Here is a 27010-nt window from a genome sequence, read left to right on the forward strand (position 1 = left end):
ACCAAGCTCTTAAAAACAAAGAGGGAGGACAACCCTAGATCAAAGCAGCCATTCGACTGGACTATGGAATGCCAGGCGGCATTTGAAAAACTTAAACGGCTGTTCTCGGCAGAACCAATTCTAAAACACCCAGACACGGAGAAACCATTTGTCATTCAAGCAGATGCCAGCGATGTGGCAATAGGAGCGGTCCTGCTTCAGAAGAATGAGCAAGACCAACCACAACCCTGCGCTTACACATCCAAAAAGTTGAATGAGACTGAGCAAAGGTGGGCCATTTGGGAGAAAGAGGCTTATGCACTTCGTTGGGCGTTGTTAACCTGGAGGCACTTCCTAGAAGGTAGTAAGACTCCTTTTGAAGTCTGGACTGATCATAAAAAGCTAGAAGCCCTAAAGACCCCAAGGAAACTCTCTCCAAAACAAGTACGATGGGCTCAGTACTTTAAACAGTTTGATTTTACTCTAAAATATCTTCTGGGGGGAAAAAACTTTCTGGCGGATGCGCTAAACAGAAAACTGCAATACAATAGTGCAAAGCCAGACATAATCAAACCCATAGTACAAAACAATCAACTAGCTGCCAAAATAGTCACCAGATCCCAGGCAAACCAAGAGACATTGATGGGCAATGACACCACCCAAAATTTTAAACAAGCATTGGCCACTGATGAATGGTTTTTGAACAACAAATCCAGCTGTCTGATGAAAGAAGACTTGGCTTGGGTGGGGGGGAAGTTGTATGTTCCTGCCAGCCAAAGACTATGCTTAATGGTAAGGTGCCACAACTCCAAATTAGCTGGACATTTGGGGTTTCTCAAAACTTTACACCTGATTAAAAGACAATTTTGGTGGCCATCGCTTAAAAAGGACATAGAAAGCTATATAGCTAGCTGCCCCATTTGTGCAGCAGCAAAAAGACATCAGGGGAAATCCCCAGGTCTATTGCAGAAGGTAGCTGAACCTTCAGCGCCTTGGAGAGAGATCGCTATGGATTTCATCGTGGAATTGTGAGGTTATTGTGAATTATTTACTCTACTGCGCATGCCCCAAGATGGTGACTTCCCATTGAGTCTGCGATCTTGGGGGGGATAATTATGGCTCCGGGGGGCTTTTGGAGGGCTGAATTTGACTGCTGCAGCCCTGGCCCGGCTGGAGGAGCATTCGAGCTCTTTTTTGAGGGGTCTCTGGTTTCGTGAGACGCCCCCGAGGTTCGCGGAGATCGCGGGACGACGTGAGTGGCCCGAGAGGAGGAAGGGCGGCGACAGGTTTTCCTCGGCGGCGGTGGCTATGCCGGGATGACGGTGCCGGCGCTGCGGCGGTGACAGCACCCTCGTCAGGATCCTCGCCGACCCAAACCACCCTGGACATGTATTATAGGGGCAGAGGGTGGGCGGGGTGAGGGCGAGGAGGCTGGCGGCGGCAAGGAAGGAGTCGCCAGAGTCGGTGTGTGGGAGTGCTGAAAATGTTGGGTGGCAGCTGCTCGCTTGCTATACTGGACCTCCTGGGCGATTGGGGGGTGCTGCTTGGCCCCTCGGTCATCCCAGAGACCTCCATGATGATTTATGGAGGTTGGGCGAGGTGAGCAGTATGGCCATTAGAAAGACCTGGGAGGGGTTGGGGAGAGCCGGACCATGACTGAGGGGTTTTTTCCCCGTGGCACTTGCTGCCTCTGCTCTCCTTCTTACCTCCCACCTCCCTGGAGCCTGCTTAAGGCTCTATTAGGGACTAAGCCTATAGGCTGTCCCATACTGCTCCTGCTTGCTGGACAATATCTCCTGGTCAGGTTCCATCTTGACCTCCCTGGATATAGGCCTGTTGATAGTCTCTGCGGACTGAACTTTGTTCCGGACTCTGAGGACTGACTTGTCTACACTTTCTCCCTCTATTGAACGGAGAGTTACATCTGGGTTGCAAGTCTTGGTGGAGTGGGTTCACAGCTGCTGTCTCAATTCCAGCCTTGGACAATCCAGGTTGGCCAGCCACTGTGAGAGGGGGGCTGGGCCACCTCTTACCGGATCAAAACAGCACTTTACTCCCGGCATTGGCGTGAGAGGGCGATGAGGTCCTGTGAGTTCCATCGAAGGCCGGCATCGCGTTCCTTCGGACTGTTATAACATCAAAATTGACCCTCCTGGTTATTGGCCATGGGTCATTACCCCCCCCCCCGATGTCAGATGTATTTGGCGAATGACCTCCATGTTCTGCGAGATTCCCCCCTCTCGCAGGTTTGGCCCTCGTTATCGAGGGCCTATCTTGATGACGGGTTTTGGAACCCCGAGAGATGGCATGCGGCAAAGAAGAGACTGAGGGTTTTTTTAAAGTGGGTTTTTAATTTAAATTTTAAGGGGTTCGGGGGGGACCAGGGTGGGTTTGGGGGGTAATCCACCTGGGTCAAGACCAGGCCCTGCGAGGGGCTGTGGCATTAGGGACACAGGGTCGGATGTTAGGGAGGGGGCCGGGGCTCGACTTAGGGAGGGCTGTTCTATCGGTACTGTGAGTGGGAGAGGCAGATATGGCGGAAGCAGGGGGCCATATCATGTTCGGGGAGTGCGCACTCGCTATCTTCGAGCGATTGCGCACTCCAGTCCCCAATGCTTTTCTCGTTCTCCAGGTTGTTCAGAGCCTCCGGCTGATGTTGTGCAACGCCAGGTCCGTGGTAAATAAAGCCCCCCTCATTTATGATCTTATCCAAGAGGGGGATGCGGACCTGGTGGGTATTACGGAGACCTGGCTGGGCGCAGAAGGGGGGGTGACCCTTGTTGAAATGTGCCTGCCAGGTTTCCGGGCATTCCATCAGCCGAGGGCTCAGGGAAGGGGCGGGGCGGTGGTGGCAGTTATTCTTAATGAAAGTCTATATCTGAGGGAGGCCACTGTTCCTCAGATAGCCGGATGTGAGTCCCTCCTTGTGAAGTGGGGCCAGGCGGTGCAGGTGGGCCTGCTGATTGCGTACCTGGCTCCTTGCTACGCAACAGCAGCCCTACCCGAGCTGCCTGACGTGATAGCTGGGGTGGCGGTTGATACCCCCAGGCTTATGGTTATGGGGGATTTCAACCTGCCATCAGTTGGTGAAACGTCTATGGTGGCTTGGGAGTTCATGGCTTCCATGACGGCCTTGGACCTGACCCAGTTAATTCATGGCCCCACACACATGGGGGGACACACTCTGGATCTGATTTTTGTCTCTGGTCAGTGGCAGAATGATCTAGAAATAGGGGACCTAGTCACGGAGCCCTTGTCAGGGTCATTCACTCCTCCAACTGGACTTTCAAACTGCTAACCTTCGCCGCAGGGAGACGGAACCAGTTAGATGGTTCCGTCCCAGGCACCTGATGGTCCCGGATAGGTTCCTGATGGAGTTTAGGCCATTCCCTGAGGCTCTGGCTCACGACTCGACTGAAGAACTAGTGGTGGCGGCTTCCGGTTTGGCTTCCGTTGTCGCTAGACGGTCTTTTGGGACCGCCACCCCCGCCGCCCGTAAAGAGCCGCCCTTACAGCTGGGAGGCGGCTCGAAAAACTCCGTTTCCTTAAGGAAATGTGAGGTGAGCCAGCAAGAGCAGGTAGAGCCCTCTGCAAAGTCCCCAGAGTTTTTTTTTTACTCTTGGGGAGGAAGCAGGATGAGGCTTCCTATCCAGCTCACCGCTGCTCCGGGCTTCGGGAGAACTCTGCGCTTTGCAGAGCTAGACGATGTGACCAACCTAATCAGCGAAAACTAACAGATTGCTTGAATAAGCAGGATGAAATCCGGATTTGGGACTCTAAATCGCAAGTATTTGCAACAACCCTATGATTGATTTTAAGAATGAAGAAAGAGTGAAAAGGAGAAAAAAAAAGTTTAAAATGGCGGCTGGCTGAGGCTTGAGAAGAAAGCTGAAAGTGAAAGTCTTTCCGTTTGAATGGTTTAACTTGCTACAAAGTATCTGAAGCGATAGCGCTGGCTACAAGGGAAGAGAAAAATTTCTGTTTTGTGCTTCTTCCTTTCTTAGAGACTTGATATTGATATTGAATGGAGAGAAGACTTTTTCTTTTAAAAGAGTCTGTTTGTGTGGCAGGATGGCATTAAAACTGACAAAGCCAGACAACCAAGCTGTGGGGGGGGCTCCCCCATTTATAAACCACAAGAGCAATTTTTGAGCTTGCAGATGCAGAAGAATGGTTTTAAAAATTTAAAGGAATTTGTTGTGGAGGAGATGGCAAGACATGATGAGATTATGAACCAGAATCTTGAAAAATTTAGACAGGAAATTAAAGAGTTGGTTCAACAAAAGTATGATAACCTGAAGCGATATATTGTAACAGCTTTGAAAAGCTTCTCAGAAACAATTCTAAAGATGAATAAAGATATCAATTTAGAAATAGTGTCTAAAATGAAGGAAGCTGTTTATAAGATTCATAATCTGGATAATAAAATACAAAGAATTGAAAATGATTTGACAATGATTCAAGAAAATAGCTCAGAAGTAGAATCTAAAATGAAGGAAGCTGATCACAAGACTTACAATGCAGATAATATAAAGCAAAGGATTGAAAATGAAGTTACAATGATGCAATTTAGATCCATGGAATTTGCGATCAGAATGAGAGGAATACAGGAAAATAACAGAGACTTGAGAAAGATGTCTGCTGAAGTTCTGGCTGTGATCTTAAAGGTCAGCGTTGAAGAAGTACTCGGTAAGATTGATAAGGCCTACAGAGTAAATACTTGGGTGGCAAAGTAAAGACAATTGCCTAGAGATGTGGTGATTTATTTTACTGATAAAGGAATAAGAAATGATATTGTGCAAAAGTCTTTTAACTCCACTCTAGAAATGAATGGAATGAAGATCTGGATATATAAAGAGCTGCCGTCCAAGATGTTAAAAGACAGAAAAGACTTTGGATTTTTGGTGATTGAGCTAAAGAAACAAAACATCCCATTTAGGTGGGATGCTCCAGTTGGTATAATAGTGAGATATCAAGGAGAAACGAACGTTGTCTTACCTGAACGTTCCTTCTCTGCGCGCTGATGGAGAATCTAAATAATGGGAAGTCCTTCAGTCTGTTTGCTTGACTGGGTGAATGTTTCTTTAAGAAACGTCCTTGGCCACTCCTCCCCTGCTTGGCTAAGCTCCAGTTCATTCGCGAGGTCAACAGAAGACGGTGCTGTTATGAAACAAACAATCATAGACACAAGGTAAAGTAGTCCTGGCTATAAGCAGCCGAAGGGATGGGTTGGATTCTCCATCAGCGCGCAGAGAAGGAACGTTCAGGTAAGACAACGTTCGTTCTCCAGCGTGCTGCTTGGAGAATCCAAATAATGGGATATACCCAAGCTAGTTCGAATTAGGGTGGGAGGCTGCTTCATCCCGGGAAGGAACAGCCAGAACAGATTGTAGCACTCTACGACCAAAGGAAGCTTCAGCCGAAGCAAAGGAGTCAATTTTGTAATGCCTAACAAAAGGTGTCAAGGTAGTCCAAGTTGCGGCCCTACAAATATCAAGGATGGATGCCTGAGTAGCCCAAGCCGCTGAGGTGGCAGCGCTACGGGTAGAGTGAGGAAGGATCCTTCCTGGTAGAGGACCCCTCCTGGAGCGGTACGCTGTGACGATGCAGGCCTTGATCCAACGACCAATCGTGGATGGTGAAACTTTCATGCCCAAGATAGAAGGATTGAAAGACAGAAACAATGCTTCGGATTTACGGAAGGACGCAGTCCGCTTGATGTATCGACGGAGAGCTCGTTTAACGTCCAAGGTATGCCATTGTTGTTCGAGATTATGGCTAGGAGCCGGGCAAAAGTCCGGTAAAACCAATTCTTGGGCACGGTGGTATAGAGAATTTACTTTTGGCAGGAAGAAAGGGTCTGTACGAAGCACCACCTTGTTGGGATGGAAAACACAAAGGTCAGGTCATACCGACAGTGCAGCCAGCTCGGACACTCGCCTCGCAGAAGTAATAGCCACTAAGAAGGCAACTTTCAGAGTCAGAAATCGAAGAGATATAGAAGCCAGAGGCTCAAAGGGTGGTGACATGAGGGCCGATAAGACCAATGGCAAGTCCCGGACTTCCGGTTTCCCTGTCTTCGGCGACGGCGGCGCCCTTTGAAGCTCCGCCAGCCCCGCCGCCCGTAAAGCCGCTCCGAGACGAGGAAGCGGCTCGAAAACTTCTAAATCCGTAGGATTGAAGAAGGAGAGATCGCAGGGCACAGGTCGAGCCCCTGTAACCCCCCAGGGAAGTTTCTGGGGAGAGAACAGGCGTGGCTCCCTCCCAACCTGCTGAAACTCCGGGCGACGTGGGACGATTCTGCCTTTGCAGAACAAGCCGGCTGCAGGAAACTTAAAGCGAAAGAACCAGCTTTAATCAACAGTGAAACTATTTGAATCCTGAATCTTGGAAACGCAAGTATCAGCGCTTTGTTGACTTTTCAATCTGAGAAAACGCGAATGAGTGAAAGTGCTTAGAAAAAACATGGCGTTTAGTCTCAGAGTTAATGAGCCAGCGAGTGTGGATTGGTGAAGTTATCTTGCTTTGTTACAAAGTTTCCAAGTTGCTACAAAGTTGCTTTACTTGTTATAAGAGAAACAATTGGAAAATTTCTCCCTTTCAAAATTTGACTTTGCTTTACTTCAACCTTTATTTGATCAAATCTGGGGGACTTTTTTAGAAGTCTTTGTGCAGGAGGGAAAGGAAAAGGAACTTCCCTCTTTAGAAAAACTAGATCACGTGGCAGGATGGCTTCAAAGAAGCAGGAAGGGAAGGCAACAGGGGGGGGATCCCCCACACATAAACATGAAACGCAACTTCCCCCTGCTCAGCAGTTACAGACTCAGAAAAAAGAATTTGATGTGGGAGATTTAAAAGAATTTATTTCTAAAACTTTGGATGATAAATTTCAAAAATCTCAACAGGAGATAGATGATAAACTTCAAAAATCACATCAGGGGATAGATGATAAACTTCAAAAATCACACCAGGAATTTATGCAGGAAATTAATGAAGTTAAAGATATGGTGAAACAGAATCAAAACAAGGTGACCAAAAAAATATCAGAAGTGGCATCTGGCCTGGCAGAATTTATTGGGAAAGTTGATTTTAAAGTTGAAGAATTTAAATCACAAGTTAATGTTAAGATGAAAGACAATGATTATAAAATTGCTGATGTTGACAATAAAATGCAGAGAGTTGAAGACGAGATTGTCATGATACAATTCAGGGCAATGGAGTTTGCTATACGGCTTCGAGGAATTCGAGAGGAGGAAAGACAGGATTTGAGACAAGTCTGTTCTGAGGCCCTGGCTAAGATTTTACAAGTTAATCCAGATGTGGTTTTTCACAAAATAGACAAAATTTACAGAGTGAACTCTTGGGTGGCCAGACAAAGACAATTACCTAGAGATGTAGTCATATATTTTACAGATAGAGAAATAAGAAATGATATCCTGCAAAAATCCTTTTACACTTCCATACAAGTGGGGGGCTCACGAATTGGAATTTATAAAGAATTACCTCCTAAAATGCTGAAAGCTAGAAAAGAATTTGGTTTTCTCGTTAAGGAATTGCAAAATTTACAGATATCTTTCCGGTGGGACGCACCAGTTGGCATAATTTTCAGATACAAGGGAGAAAGATACCGTTTGAATACCGTGGAGAAGGCACAGCACTTCTACACTACTATTCTCAAGGAAAGAACACCATCTCCACGTACATCTACAGTTTTGGAGATTAAAGAGAGTGAAGAGAAGCAACCTCAACGAGAACTGCAAGAACAGTCTAAGCAGGAATTAGAAGAAGTGCAAGGTGCAGAAGGAGGTTTTCTGGATGAGCCCTTGCTGGAATCTTCTCCAATCTTGGACCCGGTTCGGATGATTGAAGTTAAGGATCAACGTATAACTTGAGCTCAAGCTAAGTTACTTAAACAAAAGCAACAACAACAACAGGAAAGACAAGACAAGGAGGCAGATAAGAGTACTGCACAAGAGATTGGAGCTATGGGAGGAGCGAGATCGAAGCTTTCGGATGATCTTCAATTATTTTGCTCTTTGCTCCAGAAAGAGGCTGAAGATGCTTAAGTGTTTATCCTGGAATGTTAATGGGTTGAATTCAGCACAGAAAAGGAAGAAATTATTTACATATTTGAAACAATTTAATAATGATATAATTTGTTTACAAGAAACGCATATCACAACTCAAGATCAAAAATATTTGATAAACTCCAAACTAGGAACACATTTTATATCTTCAACTTCGCAAAAAAAGAATGGTGTGGTAATTTATGTAAATAAAAAGTTAACAGCTAAAGTTATAGAAACAGATGAAGATGGTAGGTTTGTAGCAATTGAATTGTCTACCGCAAATGGCCAAATTCTTCTGATTGGGATTTATGCTCCCAATCAACAACAGGACTATTTCTATAAGATGTTACATACTAAAATATTGCAATGGGATTACAGATCTATTTTAATTATGGGAGACTGGAATGGAGTAATCGATTCTAAATTAGATAAAAAGAGTTTGGCAAAGTCTAGAATCAGATTACCACAGACCTTTTTTGATATGAAAGAAGATATGGAACTAAAAGATGTTTGGAGAATACATAATCCAAAAGAACTGGACTATACTTTTTTTTCTGACAGACACAGATCCTTCTCTAGGATTGATTTTATTTTGTTGACAGATGATTTACTTGTTAAGACAAAAAGAACAAAGATTTTTCCAAGAACTTTGACTGACCATAGCCCAGTATGGATAGAAATTGAGATGGACAAGGTTGAGAGACGTTCTTGGAGATTAAATGAGAATTTGTTTAGATATGAAAAAAATATAACAGAACTTAAAAAGCATTTGAAAGAATTTTTTGAAATAAATTTGAATAAAGGTACCCCAATTGAAATTGTGTGGGATGCAAGTAAAGCTTATATGAGAGGGGTACTTATCTACATGAACTCTAAACATAGACTGTTCCGACAAAAGAAAAGATCTGAACTGGAAATAGAAATAAAGAATAAAGAACAGTTACTTATTAAAAATCCAACAGATGAAAGAATACGTAGTGCTATAAAACTTTTGAAAGACCAATTTCAAATGCTTATGGCAGAACAAGTTGCAACAAACTTACAATATGCGAAGCATAACACATTTTGTAACGCTAATAAACCGGGCAGATGGTTGGCTTACACATTGAGGAAAAAACAAAGTATACGGACTATTGATAGTATTGATATTGGAGGGAAAGAAATCTTTCAACAAAAATTAATTAAAGAAGCTTTTGTGGACTATTATACTAAATTATATGCTAAAGAGGAGGTGCAGAATGGACTTATAGAAAAATATTTAAACGATAAAAGAGTTACAAAAATTACTGATCAACAAAAGGAAAGAATGAATTATCCTATAACAGAGGAGGAGATAATAGTAGCAATTAAACAGTTAAAAACAGCCAAAGCTCCTGGCACGGATGGCTTGACTGCAGTGTATTATAAAACTTTGCAAGTTGAAATGGTGGAAAACTTAGAGATTTATTTTGCAATATTCAGCAAGGGGGTAAAATACCCCCATCATGGACAACAGCTTACATATCTTTGATACCAAAAGAACAAATCGGTCCTAAAAAACCAGAGAACTATAGACCAATATCTCTTTTGAATACAGATTATAAAATTTTTGCGAAAGTACTAGCCAACAGGTTGATGCCAGTAATTCAGAAGGTGATTCATGATGATCAAGCGGGATTTATCGAGGGCAGATATATGAAGGACAATGTAAGGCAAGTAATAGATTTATTGGAATATCTTGAGAAGAATAAACAGATCCCTGCAGTGCTGGTCTTCTTGGATGCAGAGAAGGCCTTTGACAGAGTGGATTGGAATTTTCTATTAAAGACTTTGAAAAAGATGGACTTTGGGGATCAATTTATACAGGCGATTTCAGCAATTTATCAAGAGCAAAAGCACAGATCATTATTAATGGAAGTCTGACAACAGAGTTTAAAATTGAAAAAGGAACAAGACAGGGATGTCCGTTGTCCCCACTTTTATTTATTTTAACACTAGAAGTCTTGCTAAATACAATACGGGACTCTAATATCTTGAAAGGTATAAAGATTAGGCAAGAGGATTACAGAATAAAGGCATTTGCAGATGATCTGGTTGTTACCCTATCACAACCAATGGAATCAATAATCTTGATGAAGGACATTATACAAGACTATGGTAAAGTTTCAGGTTTTAGATTGAATCCAAAAAAGACTAAAATGATAGCTAAAAACATGACACAAGATCGTAAACATGAGCTTGAAAGGAGGGCAGGTTTTGAGACTGTACCTAAGGTAAAATATCTAGGAGTTCAGGTTGCAGAATCAAATATGAAATTGTTTCAAAATAACTATGAGGTGTTGTGGCAAGAGGTGCAGAAAGATATGGAGACTTGGAAAAAACTGCAGCTGTCTCTACTTGGAAGAATAGCAGCAGTTAAGATGAATATTTTGCCAAGATTTCTTTTTTTGTTTCAAATGATTCCGGTGCTTAAAAGTGATAAACAATTGAAAGTTTGGCAATCTGGAGTGAATAAGTTTGTCTGGAACGAGAAGAAGCCGAGAGTGAAATTGAAAATTATGCAAGATGTTCCAGAAAGAGGAGGTCTTAAACTTCCAAACCTACAGCTATATTATGATGCAGCAGCTTTAACTTTAACAAGTGATTGGTTTGGAAGGAAAAAGACTGGAATATTGAATGCAGAAAGTTTTGATCTTGAATTTGGATGGCATGCTTACTTATTTTACGACGACAAAGTAGATAAAGTATTTAAAAGTCATATACTTAGAGATTCTTTGATGAGAGTTTGGAAGAAGCACCGACTTAAATGGGATTATAAAATACCGCTATGGCTGGATCTTGGTCATACTTTGTGGAATACAAATATAATGTCACTCGGGGGGGTTTTATATAAAGAGGTTCTTTTTACAGATGCGGGCAGATGGCAGCTGAAGACATTGCAGACACTGTTGGACGAAGGGATTGATTTAACTTGGCTACAATATAATCAATTACAATTGAGATGGAAAGAGGACCAAAAAACTGGTATTATGTTGCATGAGGAAGAATTGGTTAGACATATAAGAGAGAAAGGTCCAATGCATATCAAAAGGCTTTATAATGTTTTGCTAGAAAGAGATTCAGAAACCGAATTAGTTAAAGACTGTATGATTAAGTGGGCACAGAATTTTGAAGAACCAGTGATGCTGGAAACATGGGAAAAAATTTGGGTTCAGAATGTTAAATTTACACAGTCGCAGAATCTGAGGGAAAATTTCTACAAAATGTTTTATAGATGGCATTTAGATCCCAAAAAGTTGTCATGTATGTACCCTAATGTTCAGCCAAAATGTTGGAGATGTGAATGTTTGGATGCTACGTATTATCATGTTTGGTGGACCTGTAGGAAAGTTAAGGCTTTTTGGATAAAAATTTGGTGGGTCATGCAGAATGTTTTGAAGAAAAAAATTCAATTTTCTCCACAACTGTTTTTATTGGGTATAGTTAAGGGTTTTACATTGGGTGAAACAAAATTGATATTGTATATGATAACAGCAGCAAGACTGTTGATAGGTAAATATTGGAAGAATGAAGCCTTGCCCACTATTGAGGAATGGACCTTGAAGATGGCTAGTTTTGCAGAGATGGCAAAGATTTCAGCATATTTAAAAGACTGTTCACAAGAGACTTATGAGTGGGAATGGAAAAGGTGGATAGAATACATTCAGAACAAATATCAAACTAGAAAGTATCAAATAGCTTTTATTTGAAAATAATGTATTGGAAATTTCTTAATGTAATGAGGTAAAGAGAAAAATTATACAGGGGAGGGAGGGGTTCAAGTTTATATATAAGTGTTATATTAGGGTTCTTTATGATTATGAGTATGAGTATATTATAGGGAAGTCTGGGGGGAGGGGAGGGTTAGGGAGGGTTAGGGAGGTTGGGAAGTTTGGGGGGGTGGGGGGGGGAAAGGGGTGAAAATGTAATTGTAAAACTTTTGCAATAAAAAAAAAAAAAGACCAATGGCAAGTCCCAAGTTGGGTACCGATGGACAGTAGGTGGTCGGAGATTTGACACCCCCCGTAAGAATGTCCGTATATGAGGATTCCGGGTCAAGGGTCGATCGTCCACAGGAGACAGAACCGTGCTGAGAGCCACCACCTGACGCCTCAGGGTATTAGGGGCAAGACCCCGGTCCAAACCCGCTTGAAGGAATACAAGGACATCCGAAGGAGATGCCGTGGTAGGATCCAGAAGAGACTTGGCACACCAGGCGCAAAAGGCACGCCAAGTGGCGTCGTAAATACGATTTGTTGATGCGCGCCTGGCTGATGAGATTGATTTCCTTCTCTCTCTTTTTTTTTTTTTAAACAGGAACAAACAACAGGAGACAGCCAGGTAATGTAATTGGCCAAGTAGGTGTCAAAACACCCAATGCCGCTTCGCAGTAGATCAGAAAAAAGAAGGGCTGCTTCAGATTATGCAGAAACGTTGCCCTAGATGAGGGACGGGCAGCACCTCAACAGCAATTGGCGTGCATTTTAAATTAGCCGCCTAAACAACCACAGTCATTGAATATGAGGCTAAATAATTAGAGAAGGCTGACAGGATCGTCGCTGAAGCCGTTGTCTCCGGACCGCTTAATGGCGGGAATCAGCAGGCAATTCAAAAATGGCGCGCAGCCCGAATGCAGCTGCCGAGCGCCGTTGAAACAATTGCTGAGGGAAGCTGTCAATCAAGGCAAAAGGGCGCGCGGCTCGGATTAGCCGCCGAGCGCCGTTAAATTGAGGCCGATGACAGCAACCGAAGGCGAGGAGAATGATCGCCTGAACTAGCCTCCCAGCCCGTAGATTTGACCGAAAAAGGGGCGAAGCAATGCTGTAGGGGTTTGCGGAAGCGATGTAGGGACCCCCTGCCGCCACTTTAAATCGTTGGAGCGGTGTGGAAGGCGGAGGCGGGAATTCTGGCAATCCGGATCCCAACGCAGCGCCAGCGGCGATTTTAAATCACTCAGAGTTGCCTGGATGGTAGTACTCCGAGGAATAAAGCAGGTCTAGCAAACGGAGGGGAGCCCCCCTGGAAGGAGACCCAGGTCTAACTCACCCTCCGCCGCAATACAGAGACCAGACAGTCAGATAGACAGCAGATGATAGACAGTGAATCCACACCGCTCAGAATCAAGAAGAATAATTGGAAAATCCAAATAATAGGAAAAATCCTCAGTAAATTGCTAGAGCCAAGGAAAAACCCAGTCTCTTGCTTGACTGAGTGAATGAACTGGAGCTTAGCCAAGCAGGGGAGGAGTGGCCAAGGACGTTTCTTAAAGAAACATTCACCCAGTCAAGCAAACAGACTGAAGGACTTCCCATTATTTGGATTCTCCAAGCAGCGCGCTGGAGAAGATATCAAACACTGTTGAAAAAGCGGAAGAATTTTACTACAAGGTTTTTAAAATGGGCCCAACATCTCCACATATGTTATCAGTGTCAGGAATACAGGAGGGGGATAAAGAAAAGCAAAATGAACAAGAGATTGAAACCCAGGCTAAGCAGATGGAGATGGAGGTAATGGAAAAACAACAAGTTATAGAGGGCTTTTTGGATGAGCCGCTTTTGGATTCTCCTTCAGAGGCTATAGCTGGATCACCTATAAATACAAGAGAGGCGGCTTTGGATCTCGATTTGATGTCTTATCAAGTTAAAGACCAGCATGTAATTCAATCAGCTGATATACAAGTCCAAGAAAGGCAACCAGGGTGGAGATCTAAACCACAACAAGTTAAGAAAAGAAGAAGCAGGTTCTACAAAACTAAAAAAATTTAAACTACAATTCTTTTTTAGCCAACAGATTAATGCCAGTTATTTAAGAGACGATTAAATAAAATAAGCGGGATTTATAGAAGGCTGATACATGAAAATACAGCTGAGGCAAATTACAGACTTATACTATTTTGACAAGAATAACAGATCTCTGCAGTGCTGGTGTTTTTGGGATGTGGAAGATGGCCTGTGATTGACCGGATTGGAACTTTCTATTTTGGACTCTCTGAAAAATGGATTACGTATATGTTGAGCTACAAGGCAAGAGAACTATGGAATTGGGGCATGCAGATGATCTGGCTGTTACCCTAATGTGGTTGTCGGAATTAATAATCTAGACAAAAGACATCACAGAAGATACCATATGGAATATAAATATAAATATAAAGTCACTCCGGGGGGGGGGGTTATATACAGAAATACTTATCAATGATGGGGGCAGATGGTAATTGAAGATATTAAATACACTGTTGGAAGCAGGACTTGATGTTACCCTAACATGGTCGATGGAATTAACAATCTAGTTGAAAGACATTACAGAAGATACTATATGGAATACAAATTTAAAGTCATTTGAGGGTTTTACTTATATATGGAACTATCTTTTAGTGATATGGGCAGAAAAATAAAGATATTAAATATATATTATGTATGGTAGACCTGTAGGAAAGTGGGTGAAATAAAATTGATATGGTACAAGGTGATAGGTAACGTTACTGATTGCTTAGTTTAGGAAAAGGGATGTTATGCTTAGATATTAATATACTTAAAAGATTTGAATTAAGAGATATATGTATGGGGGTGGAGGAAATGGGTAGACTATGAGCAGAATAAATGCCAAATTAGGATCTATTATATAGTTTTATAGCCGAAGGCTGTTTGAATTGTATAGTATATGGGGGACATAATAATAATGTTAGAAAGAAATGCTAAGCACATAGGCGGTGGTGTAAAAGGGTGGTAAAGTATTATATAATGTGATATTAATTTGGATTTCATCTTGTAGAAGCCATGGGGGGAGGGGAGGGGGAGGGGGGGTTAGGGAGCGGGGGGGAAAGGGGGAAAATTTGTATTTGAAAAACTTTTTCAATTTATAAAAAAAAAAAGAACTAGTGGTGGCCTGGGAAAGGGCGGCCGCTGGGGCTTTGGATCGCATCGTGCCTTTGCAGTCTCTGACCCGGCGCCTTTCTCAATTGGCGTCTTGGTTCTCTGAGGAGCTGAGAGAGATGAAGCACTGGAAAAGACACCTGGAGAGCGGTTGGAGGGCCAGCCGTTCCGAATCCGACCGAACCCTGGTAAGGTCCTATATTAAGACCTACCTAGTGGCAATAAAAGTGGCAAATGTAGACTTCCGGCGGCGACCTCAGCGCGTTAGGAACGAAAGGGACGGGGCTCCGTTCCTGGGTTCCTAACAATCCCACACTCGGAGCCGAAACAGGTGCTATTGATCACATAGAGATCAATAGTTTAAAGGAGAACATCTTAGGACCTCGGAGGAGATCGCAACTCCTTCGAAGGTACAAGATAAATCCCTTAATCCAGTGTGAGGAAAAACCAGCCTTCCGGGGCTGGCTGGAGGCGCTGACAACTGCATGAGTGGGAAGCGAAGATCAATAACGATAAGAAGTCATCAACAAGAGACTAAAAAACTTAAGAAAACCCAAAAATCATTTCATAGTAAGAAGAAGACGCTGGTGGTAGAGAATTGCGGAAAAAGAGACAAGAGAAGCGGCAATGGAAGGATTGATCGGAACGGAGCCATTTTGAACAGAAAGGTGACAGCGCAAGAAAACTTGAGCAGCCGAAGTGTATGGAGAGAGTGTGAGGATGGTACTTGTTAATTACGAAAAATAGAACTAGACTCATGCACGATCTAAACCTCGATACTATCGGATTCTTTTAACGTGGATAAGATCGAGTGGATCGAATGGATTGAATTGGGTAAACATAGAGCAAGAATAGATCGTGTAACATTGAAGTGAACAGAGAGAGAGTGAGGAGTGTGGTGTGCTGGAGACTGGAGGAAGGATTCTGGACAGATCCGTATAAACTGAGTGCACCAGATCTTATTCGAGTCGATTGGAGTGATTGGGCTGAATCGGGCAACTAGAGAAGGAAACAGATTGTGCGATAGTGTGGAGAGAGGTGGGACAAACTACGGAATAACCTATTTGTGTGGATTTTTACAATTTATCATCATTTCCGACATTTATGGTGACATTTCTTTCGAAGATCAGGATATAAAGCGGCAGAGCTTTTGACTATTCAACTCTTAAATATCGAAGAATTTTGATATAGCTGTGGACATAATCAGGACAGAGAAAAAGCAGTAGATCAACTGGACTATATGACTCTTAAATATCGAACAATTTGGATATAGCTTTGGACATAATCAGGACAGAGAAAAAGCAGTAGATCAACTGGACGAAAGTTTGGACATTCGGTAATTTCCCTTTAAGTTTGGACATTCGGTGAACACAAACATACGAGGAGTTATATTATATCTTTGGATTTGGATTTGGACTTTGATTTTACAAGTTGAAACGTAGTGGATTATACAGACCAAATTGGACAGTGAAACAAATGCAACGTGAAAAGGGCGATCCAGACTCTAGAACGGTGATTGATTGATTGGAAGAAGAATAAGACTATATAATAATAAAAAAGATAAAAGACTATAAAATAAATCCGCAAAGAGAAACCAACGGACAATAGTGGTCATTGCTGGTTTGGACTAAATTTACTACAATACACACAACGTAATAGAATTGTAAAATAATATTTAACAACTTATTAGCCTTTCTTCTTAAGTATTGATAACAGAATAACTTGCTTTTTTAAACTTAACCAGATAACTGTAGCGTATTATAGTTGATAAGTTTATTTATTTGAAGTTAATTAATTTAAGTAACTTGATAGAAATATAATAATTAAGACAATTAGAACTTGATTGGTAAAGGGGTATATATAGAATATAGAAATTGATATTCACCTGATACTAGAATTAGTATAAAACTGTTAGAGGAATATATTTTACTTTGTAATTAATTGAAGAATAAGATAATCAATGAATTGCTAAAAGTTTGTCCTTTCCTTCTCTTTTGCCTCCCCCCCCCCGTTTTCCTTCCTACCTACCTTATTTATACTATCATGTTGTTGATTAGAAGTATTCTAAAATAATATCACAATAATAACTATATATTTAACCTATAAAGATTAACTAGGTGATTGATAATTTTATGAAATTGTGGACAAGAATACTAAACATAATAGACATGGCAACCTCAAGCACATCAACCACTATCAAAACAACTAAGAAGATATCCCCAACCCAAACATTATTGGTGGCCTCCCCCACACAGCAGAAGACAGGGGAATCGATAAAGAGAATACTAATACCATTATAGGTATGCAAAATATACAGGTGGCCCTTGCAATGATTCAAGAGGGAATGAAAAGAATGGAAGATAAGATGACCCTTAACCATGATGAAACCAAGAGGAATCATGAACAAATGCGATTAGATGTAGGGGAAATCAAAGAGGATATTAGAAATATAGATGAGAAGATAGTAAAAATCCAACAAAACATTACGGAGAATGAACAGAGAATTTATAAAGTGGAGGAAAAAACGGAAGCCACAGCCGCAAGGCTGGAAAGAATGGAAAATCAACAAGCGACAAGGAGCCGAGATACTGAAGACGCACTGACATTTCTTGAAATGGAGAAGGCATCCTTCTACCTTAGGTTTCAAAATATAGAAGAACAGAGAGATGAAGACTTGGGCGAAACCATGGTCGAAATATTGGCAAAGGTGACACATAAAGATAAAGATGAAATAAGAAATGGAATCGATGAAATTTATAGAGCCTTCACAAACTATGCAAGAAGAAACAAACTCCCCAAAGAAGTACATATTAGATTTATGGGGGAAAAAATGAAAGAAGAAATATACAAAAAAATGAGAGAGGAGACAGTTATGTACAAAGGGAGGGAAGTTCTGACATTAAAACAAGTACCAAGAAGGACCAGGGATAGGAGAAGAGATTACAATTTCTTAACAAGACAATTAAACAAGCTCAAGATAAAATTTAGATGGCTCATACCGGAAGGGGTACTTATCTCATGGGAAGGAAGAAAATTCCGAATAGACACCATAGAAAAAGCTCAAGACTTTGTTGACCAACACCTAGGATATGAAGGAAAACAGGAAAGCAAAGAGAATAGAGAGGAACTAAATTCCAGTGACCAAGAGGTACAAACATCAAACAAGGAGGATGGGGAACAGAGGAGGGGAAGGCAGGAGAAGGAGGAGACGACGGGGATCACACAAAGAGTTACAAGAAACACTACAAAACTTAAAAGTAAGGACAAATAAACATCAGTAGAAATGGAAGAAGAATTAAGACTTGTTTCTATAAATATAAACGGACTAAACTCACCAAGCAAAAGACATCAAATATTTACCAAACTGCAAAAACTAGGGGTGGACATAATTACATTACAAGAAGTACACATAAGAAAACAACAGAAAAAATTACTTGAAAATAAAAAATTAGGAACAATATATACATCCTTAGGCGATTCCAAAAAAAGGGGAGTGGTGATATATGTCAGAGACCATATAAGAACCAAACTAATTCATACGGTTAAGAGGGCCGAGTGTTAATGATAGAAGTAAAATTGGAAATGAAAATAATATTGTTAGTGGCTATTTATGCTCCAAATGGAAACCAAATAGATTTCTGCAAAAAATTACATGACAAATTAAAAGAGTTGGATTATGAAAACGTCTGTATTGTCGGCGATTTTAATTTGATTGTAAATCAACGAGAAGATTATCATAGCAATAGGAAAAACAAAATCAAAAGGAAGACATTACCACAAACATTCAAGGATTTGGCACAGGAAATGAGTCTACATGACACTTTACTTAAACACTAAAGTAAAACAATACACATATTTTTCTGGTCCACATCAATCGTGGTCCAGACTGGACATGGCCTGGATGACACCTCAATTAAGCAAAGAAACATACGATGTAGAAATTATGCCTGGTACATGGGCTGATCATAACCCTATCAAAATAGTTTGGAAAGATTTCCAAAAACAGAAAAGATGGAAAATGGAAACAAGTATAATAAAGGAAAAAGAGTACTTACAAATGATAGAAAAGGAAATGAAGATATTTTTCCAAATCAATACAAAGGACCAAACGTCGTTACAAAATCTATGGGATACGACGAAAGCGTACATTAGAGGCCTAACTATTGCATATGTGGCAAAAAGGAAAAAAGAAAAACAGAGAATTAGGAATGACCTATTGGAAGAAATCAAGACAGAGGAAGCTAAATTACAACAGTATCCCAATATAAGACAGTGCAACAAAGACTTAATTTGGCCAAACACAAATTGAATTTAACTACAAAAACTGAACTGGCACAGAAAATAAGAATGGCAAAGCAGACTAATTTTGAATACGCAAATAAAACCGGATGCTGGTTAGCTTACAAATAAAAAAAGCAAACAGAAAAAAGAATTATTCACCAACTCCAGGACGAATCAGGAACTTTATACCATACACATTTAGAGAAGAAAAACATAGTTAAAACATTTTTTCAAAAACTTTACCAACAGGAAGATCTCCCAGAAGATCAAATCAGAAAATATCTCCATAAAACCAATATCACATACCTTGAAGAAGAACACAGAGAGATCTTGAACCGACCCATAACAATGTTTGAATTGATTGAAACTCGCAAACAACAAAAGAACAATAAAACCCCAGGACTAGATGGAATCCCTACGGAATTCTATAAACTTTGCCAACAATCAATAGATGAAACATTGTTACAAGTATTCAATGCAGCACTACTGACAGCTAAAATCCCAAAATCCTGGACAGAAACTATCATCACATTAATACATAAAGAAGACACAGACCCGAACCAAGTTAGAAACTATAGACCAATTTCATTACTCAATGTGGATTACAAATTATTTATGTCAATTCTAGCAAAGAGCTCAAAGCAATAATTCACAAATATATACATCCAGACCAAAATGGCTTTATACCCAGGAGGCAGATCAAAAACAATCTGAGAACGATCATAAATATTTTGGAATAGTATGACCAGAAGATAGATAAAGAAGTAGCCCTAATCTCACTTGATGCCCAGAAGGCCTTCGATAACCTAAATTGGTCCTTTTTTATAATACAATTGGAGTCAATGAATTGTGGAGAGAAATTTCTTAATTTGATAAAAAAAAAATTATTCCCATCAAACAGCAAAAATCTCAATAAACAGTGATATGACGCAAATTTTTGATATCCAGAAAGGAGTATGACAAGGATGTCCCATGTCACCCTTACTATTCATAATAGCACTTGAAGTGCTATTAAATGAAATTAGGAAGGAGGAAGATATCAAAGGTCTTAAGATCCGGGGAGAAGAGTACAAACTGCTTGCCTTTGCAGATGATGTAATCTTTATTCTGGAAAAGCCAACACTATCTGGACCCAGGCTGATGGCAATGATAGAGGAATACGGAGAAGTTGCGGGCCTCAAAATAAACAAACAAAAAACGAAAGTACTGACGAAAAATATGATTCAGACACAAAGGTTGAAATTAGAAGAAGAATTAGGAATTCAAATAATAAAGAAGATAAAATACTTAGGTATCTGGTTGATGGCAAAGGCTACCACGATTAAAGAAGACAATTATACTAAATTATTAAAAGAAATTAAAAAGGATTTGGAAATTTGGAATAGACTACAACTGTCACTGATGGGTAGAATCGCCTCTATAAAAATGAATATACTGCCAAGAGTATTATACCTATACCAGGTAATACCAATACAGCCGGGAAGAGACTTTTTTAAGAACCTCAACAAGTTAACAATGACGTACTTATGGCAGGGAAAGAAGGCTAGAATTAAGATCAAAGCATTACAAGACTCACGAGATAAAGGAGGCCTGGCACTACCAGACTGGGGACTCTATTACAAGGCCGCAGCCCTGACCTGGATCAAGTAATGGATGAAATTGGACGATAAAAGAATGCTATATTTAGAAGGTTTTGATCTAATGTGAGGATGGCACGCTTTTCTATGGAACGGACCGGACAAACGACATATGTATTTCCAACGACATATAATTAGGGCTTCACTATTTAAGATTTGGCGGGAAATCAAGAAAAATCATTACACCAGAATTCCAAAATGGTGGTCCCTGATGGAGGCATTGATACACCCAAATACCCTCGAGATAGGAAAGATGATGCGATACCAAGATCTATTAAACCAGAAAGGCAAATTTATCCCAAGACACCAACTCCAAAACGGTGGCATAAATATTGATTGGTGGCCCTATACCCAAATGCACTCAAGATATACAGCAGACAAAAAACAATTTGGAATCTCGAACAACTTAAATGAAGTGGATAAGATCTTACAAGGCGCGGAGCAAAAGATGATAACCAAAACATACAATTACCTTCTTAGATACAAACTATTAGAAGAAACTGTAAAAGAAAACATGATAACGTGGGCCAGGGATATAGGCCATAACATTCAATTGGCAAATTGGGAGAAATTATGGAAACAAAATATTAAAATGACAAGGGCCACAACGTATAAAGAGAATCTCATCAAAATGTTTTATAGATGGCACTTACCACCGCTCGATTAGCTAAAATCTACCCAAACGCCCCCTCATTTTGTTGGAAGTGCAAAACCAAAAAAGGGACGTATTTTCATGCTTGGTGGAAATGCAAAAAGGCCCAACAATATTGGCAAGACATCAAAAAAATTATTGAGGAAATAACGAATCTACAAGTCGAAGATAGTCCAGATTTTTTTCTATTTGGCATGACAACAGCACAATTCTCCAAAGAGATGAAATACCTTATTATACATATCCTGACAGCAGCACGACTACTATTTGCTCAAAATTGGAAATTAGACCAACTCCCAACCAAAGATAAAATTATCTCAAAGATAACAGAATGTGCCGAGATGGATAGACTGACGCTGGAACTCCAGGACAAGGAAGAAAGTGACTATTACCGTGTGTGGCATCAATGGTACCAATACTCTGGTTTCTCTTCAGATCGTATAAATCTTTCGCCTTTTATTATTTTCTTATTATTATGCAAAGAAAAATATTATATATAATGTTGATGACAAAAAGTATATATGTAGAATGTTGTGTGGGTGCTGTGGGTGGTGGGAGTTTTGTTTGTTTTGTATTGTCTTTGTATTTTTGTTTACATTTTAACAATAAAAAAACATTAAAAAAAGTGGCAAAATGTAACTATTTTTCCTCTCTTATTGCGTCATCAGATAATCGCCCGGCTGCCCTGTTTAGGGTGACCCGCTCCCTCCTCCACCTGGGAGTGTGGGAAGACCCCTTGCAGGGCAGGGCTGAGGATTTTGTGCAATATCTGCATGACAAAATCGCTCAGATTCAGGAGGGTCTGGACTCCGACGGGGTAGATCCGGATGGGATGATGGAGGTGGGTCTTGAGAATGTTAGCTGAGTTTGACCTTGTGACTCTCGAGGACGTGGACAGGGTTCTGGGTAGATTGAACGTGGCCACATGTTTATTGGACCCGTGCCCCTCCTGGTTGGTGCTGCCTTCCCGGGAGGTTACACGAGGCTGGCTCCAGGGGATTGTCAACGCTTCTCTGAGTGAGGGTTTCTTTCCCGTCACCTTGAAAGAGGCAGTGGTGAGGCCCCTCCTCAAGAAGCCTTCTCTGGACCCGGCTCTTTTATCAAATTATCGTCCAGTCTCCAACCTTCGCTTCAGTGGCAAAGGTTGTGGAGAGTGTGGTGGCGCGACAGCTTCCCCAGTACCTGGATGAAGCGGACTATCTAGATCCATTCCAGTCGGGCTTCAGGCCTGAGTATAGCACGGAAACGGCATTGGCCGCATTGGTTGATGATCTCTGGAGGGCTTGGGACAGGGGTTGTTCCTCTGTCCTGGTCCTATTAGATCTCTCAGCGGCTTTTGACACCATCGACCATGGTATGATGCTGCGTCAGTTGGAGGGGTTAGGGGTGGGGGGCACCGTGTTATGGTGGTTCTCCTCCTTCCTTTCTGACCGTACGTAGTCTGTGTTGACAGGGGGGCAGAGGTCGACCCCGAGGCGCCTAGTTTGTGGGGTGCCGCTGGGGTCGGTCCTCTCACCTCTCCTGTTCAACATTTATGTGAAGCCGCTGGGTGAGATCATCCGTGGCTTCAGGGTGGATTTCCATCAGTACGCTGATGACACTCAGCTGTACATTTCCACCCCGGGCCATCCCAATGATGCCCTTGAAGTGATGACCCGGTGCCTGGAGGCCGGACGGATCTGGATGGGGAGAAACAAGCTCAGGCTCAACCCCTCCAAGACCGAGTGGCTGTGGTTTCCGGCGTCCTGTCATAGTCAGTTGGTTCCATCACTGACTATAGGGGGTGAGACCTTGGCCCCCTCAGAGAGGGTTCGCAACTTGGGTGTCCTCCTGGACTCTCAGCTGTCTTTAGAAGATCATCTGACGGCTGTGGCCAGGGGGACTTTTTATCAGGTTCGCCTGATCCACCAGTTGTGCCCCTTTCTGGACCGGTACGCCTTGCGCACGGTCACTCACGCCCTCCTCACTTCCCGTCTGGACTACTGTAACACTGTCTACATGGGGATCCCCTTGAAGAGCACCCAGAGGCTCCAGCTGGTCCAGAATGCGGCCACGCAGGTGATTATGGGGGCGACTCGGTGCTCCATGTAACACCGTTCCTGCGCGAGCTGCACTGGCTCCCAGTGGTCTTCCGGGTGCGATTCAAGGTGTTGGTTGCCACCTTTAAACCGCTCCATGGCATAGGACCTGGATATTTACGAGACCGCCTTCTGCCTCTGATAGCCTCCCACCGACCAGTACGCTCTCACAGAGAGGGTCTCCTCAGGGTGCCGTCGGTTAGACAGTGTCGACTGGCGACCCCCAGGGGGAGAGCCTTCCCTGTGGGAGCACCTGCCCTCTGGAACGAGCTGCCCCTGGAGATTCGTCAGATTTCCGACCTCCGTACCTTCCGCCACGCCCTTAAAACGCTATTATTCCATCAAGCAGGACTGGCCTCAAATATTATTTTAATGGGTTATTGTGTTTTAGATGATTGGCCAAACTATTTAATAATTTTAAATTGTTTTTAACTTTTATATTGCGGGTTTTTATCTTGGCTGTACACCGCCTTTTGGGGGAAGGGTGGTATAAAAATTTGATAAATAAATAAATAAATATTTGGGTCGTGACAGACCTATTTTCAAAACAGGCACATTTTATACCCTGCCAAAAGATCCCAACTGCTAAAAGTTTAGCCAAATTATTCCTAATACATATTTATCGACTTCATGGGGCTCTACAAAGGATCATCTCCGACAGATGGGCTCAATTCACCTCCAACTTTTGGAGGGCATTTTTGGGCTTACTTGGTACTGGCCAGGGGTTGAGCACATCCTTTCATCCTTGTACTAATGGTAATTCTGAAATTTTGAACTCGGTGTTAGAACATTATTTAAGATGTTTCATTAATTTTCAACAGGATAACTGGACTGAACTTTTGCCTTTTGCTGAAGTTGTATTTAATAATGCTGTACATTCAAGCACTGGTTTTACCCCTTTTAAAGTAGCAACAGGCCAGGATTTCAGCCCCATGCCTGAACTACCCACAGAAGAACCCACCATCCCCTCACTTAAGGAGTGGATGGATAATTTGCAAAACATGTGGCCAGTGGTTAGACTAGCTTTAAAGGAAGCTAGAGAAGCTTTTAAAATTCAAGCTGACAAGAAAAGGATGGAACCCAAACCTTTTCATGTTGGAGACAGAGTATACTTATCTATAAAATTCCTGAAATCATTACAACCATCGAAAAAACTAGGGCCAAAGTTCATTGGACCTTTCCCCATCACTAGAATCATCAATCCAGTAGCAGTTGAACTACTCCTTTCAAAGACGCTCAGGCAAATCCACCCAGTATTCCATATTAGTTTACTCAAGCGAGAAGTAATCTCATCCCTCAGACCACCTGCATCTACACCACCCGTTCCCATCATGATTGAAGGTGAACAACACTTTGAAATCAAGGAAATCCTTGATTCTAGGATCCACAGAGGGAAAATCCAATACTTAGTTGCTTGGAAACATTTACCATCAGCACACAATGAATGGGTCTCTAAACACCATGTTAGGGCTCCAATCTTACTGAGAAAATTTCACTCCCAATATCCTAACAAACTTTGTTAATATACTATCATGAAATCTTGTGTGTGTGTATATATATATATATGTATATATATATATATATATATATATATATATATATATATATATATATATATATATATATATATATATTTTCAGGTGGACTCTTTCGCTTTCTAAGGAGGGTAGCATGTCAGATCCCTAAAAGTGATACTGCCATTCAGTTGGAGGAGGGGGGACACTTGAATTCGATTCCCTAGCATCGCCTGTGTCAACATATACTTTACAACCTATATCCTGGCACCAAAGAACCCTGAGATCTCCTTTACCTGCAGGAATTTTTATGATAGCCATGGGGTTGTCTCACTTTAAAGTAAATGGTGAGAATGCATGTTTGTTTGGGTTCTCATAGGAAATAGTAAAGAAAACATCTTCACACTTGTGTATTGGCTAAAATCTGCATTCTGACCTAAAGGGAGGGGTCTCTACCACTTTAATCCTACTGCTTTGCCTAAGGGTATTCAGATCTTGCTTTAGCTGGATGGCTGTCACTTCTGCTTAATAAAAGAATCCTTTTGAACAACCACGTTTCAAGAGTTCGTACTTTCTTAAGTTGGAAGGAGAGGCGATCCTTACATTCATAGAGTAAAACCAGATAATCTTTTGCATTTCATACTTGCTTAAATGATAATTTCTTTCCCCTGTGCCTAAATCTATAATAGAAAATGATACACTTGATAGGATAGGATACAAAATGTTCCATAATGTTCCATTCCACATTCCATAATGTTCCATAATGTTCCATTACAGTATAGTTACGTTTCTAGATAGAATTAAATCCTCACATCCCCTCTAGTACAGTAGAGAACACAATTCTCCCTTACATCTATTTAGGCCTATGCCTTTAGCAAAAACAAACCAAACGTATTCAACACATGAAAAGATGAAAGACAAAGCCTCACTCATGTTAATAGGTCAAACCTATTTAAAAAATGTCTTTTACAAACAAGAGCCAAAGGTAAGGATTGCTAAATTTGCCGTGCTTTGTCCATGCAACTACTGTTTTTAATCAACAAAGACTGCCGCAACTTTTCTTTCTAGCCTTATATTCACGTGATGGGCTGCGATCCAATTCAAGGCATGTTTCTCTACCTACAACAGCCATTTAAGGGATTGACATACATACAACCATTGGACCATACAACTGTTGGACCAAACGGGATGGGGAAAATATTCCAACCCTCTTTCTAAGCCTGTCTAATGCCTTGGGGAACCTCTTCACACAATCCTTCCTTCAAAGTTGCACGCGTCTCTTTTGCGACTTCCTCCTCGAGTTGCCAGGCAACTGGAAACACGACCGACCGCTTCCTCTCCTCCCCCTCTTTCCCGCCTCTTTCGCTTCGCCTGACCTCCCTGATCACGTCGTGCAGGTAGCGGAAAGGCGGCTTGCTGAGAAGGCGCTCTGTAAGAGGTGGTTTTCGAATCACGCGCCCCAGCAACTCTTGTGTACGCCGGATCACGGAGCCCTGCATCTCAGCCTTCGGTAAGATTCGTCTCTACCCAGGCCCAGACAAACTCCCGGTAGTGCGCAGACCACACATGCGCACTCCGCCTCCACCGTCGTTGCTACCCAACTTTGTGACCATGGTAACGCGCATGTAGTCTCAGCCGCCTCCTTCCTTTCCTCCTATTGGGCCGAACGAGCGGAGACGATGACGTAAGCCACCGAAAAGAGCTGGGGCTCTTAATTTCTTTCTCCCTTAAGATTTTTTAAAATTTCTCTTTTAGGGGAAATATTTTATCCTGCCTTTTTAAATATTCCTCAAAATATTTCATTCTTCTAGGAAGGGGGTGGTGGCTTCCCATAGTAGATATTAAGAAACAGGCTGTCAATTGAGTTTGTGTCACTAAGTTATATCAGATAAAATAATTATCTTTGCACAGGT

At 41.7% G+C, this 27010-nt stretch overlaps 1 protein-coding gene across 4 annotated transcripts in view; it reads right to left on the bottom strand.

Moving 5' to 3' along the window:
• The window catches only part of IFT54 (intraflagellar transport 54), a 277257-nt gene extending 250553 nt beyond the window's left edge, over positions 1 to 26704 (bottom strand). For 2 of the 4 annotated variants that reach the window (XM_060682392.2, XM_034426210.3), the window contains exon 1: positions 26474 to 26704. In XM_060682392.2, coding sequence (XP_060538375.1) covers positions 26474 to 26596 — 123 coding nt within the window. In that variant the 5' untranslated portion in view covers positions 26597 to 26704. The remainder of the gene's footprint in view (positions 1 to 26473) is intronic. The other 2 variants (XM_060682393.2, XM_087885372.1) reach the window with 2 other exon arrangements.
• Positions 26705 to 27010: the final 306 nt, after the last annotated feature.

Source organism: Pantherophis guttatus, chromosome 1 (genome assembly GCF_059756535.1).
Source record: "Pantherophis guttatus breed Tessera chromosome 1, ASM5975653v1, whole genome shotgun sequence".
NCBI classification, from domain to species: domain Eukaryota; kingdom Metazoa; phylum Chordata; class Lepidosauria; order Squamata; family Colubridae; genus Pantherophis; species Pantherophis guttatus.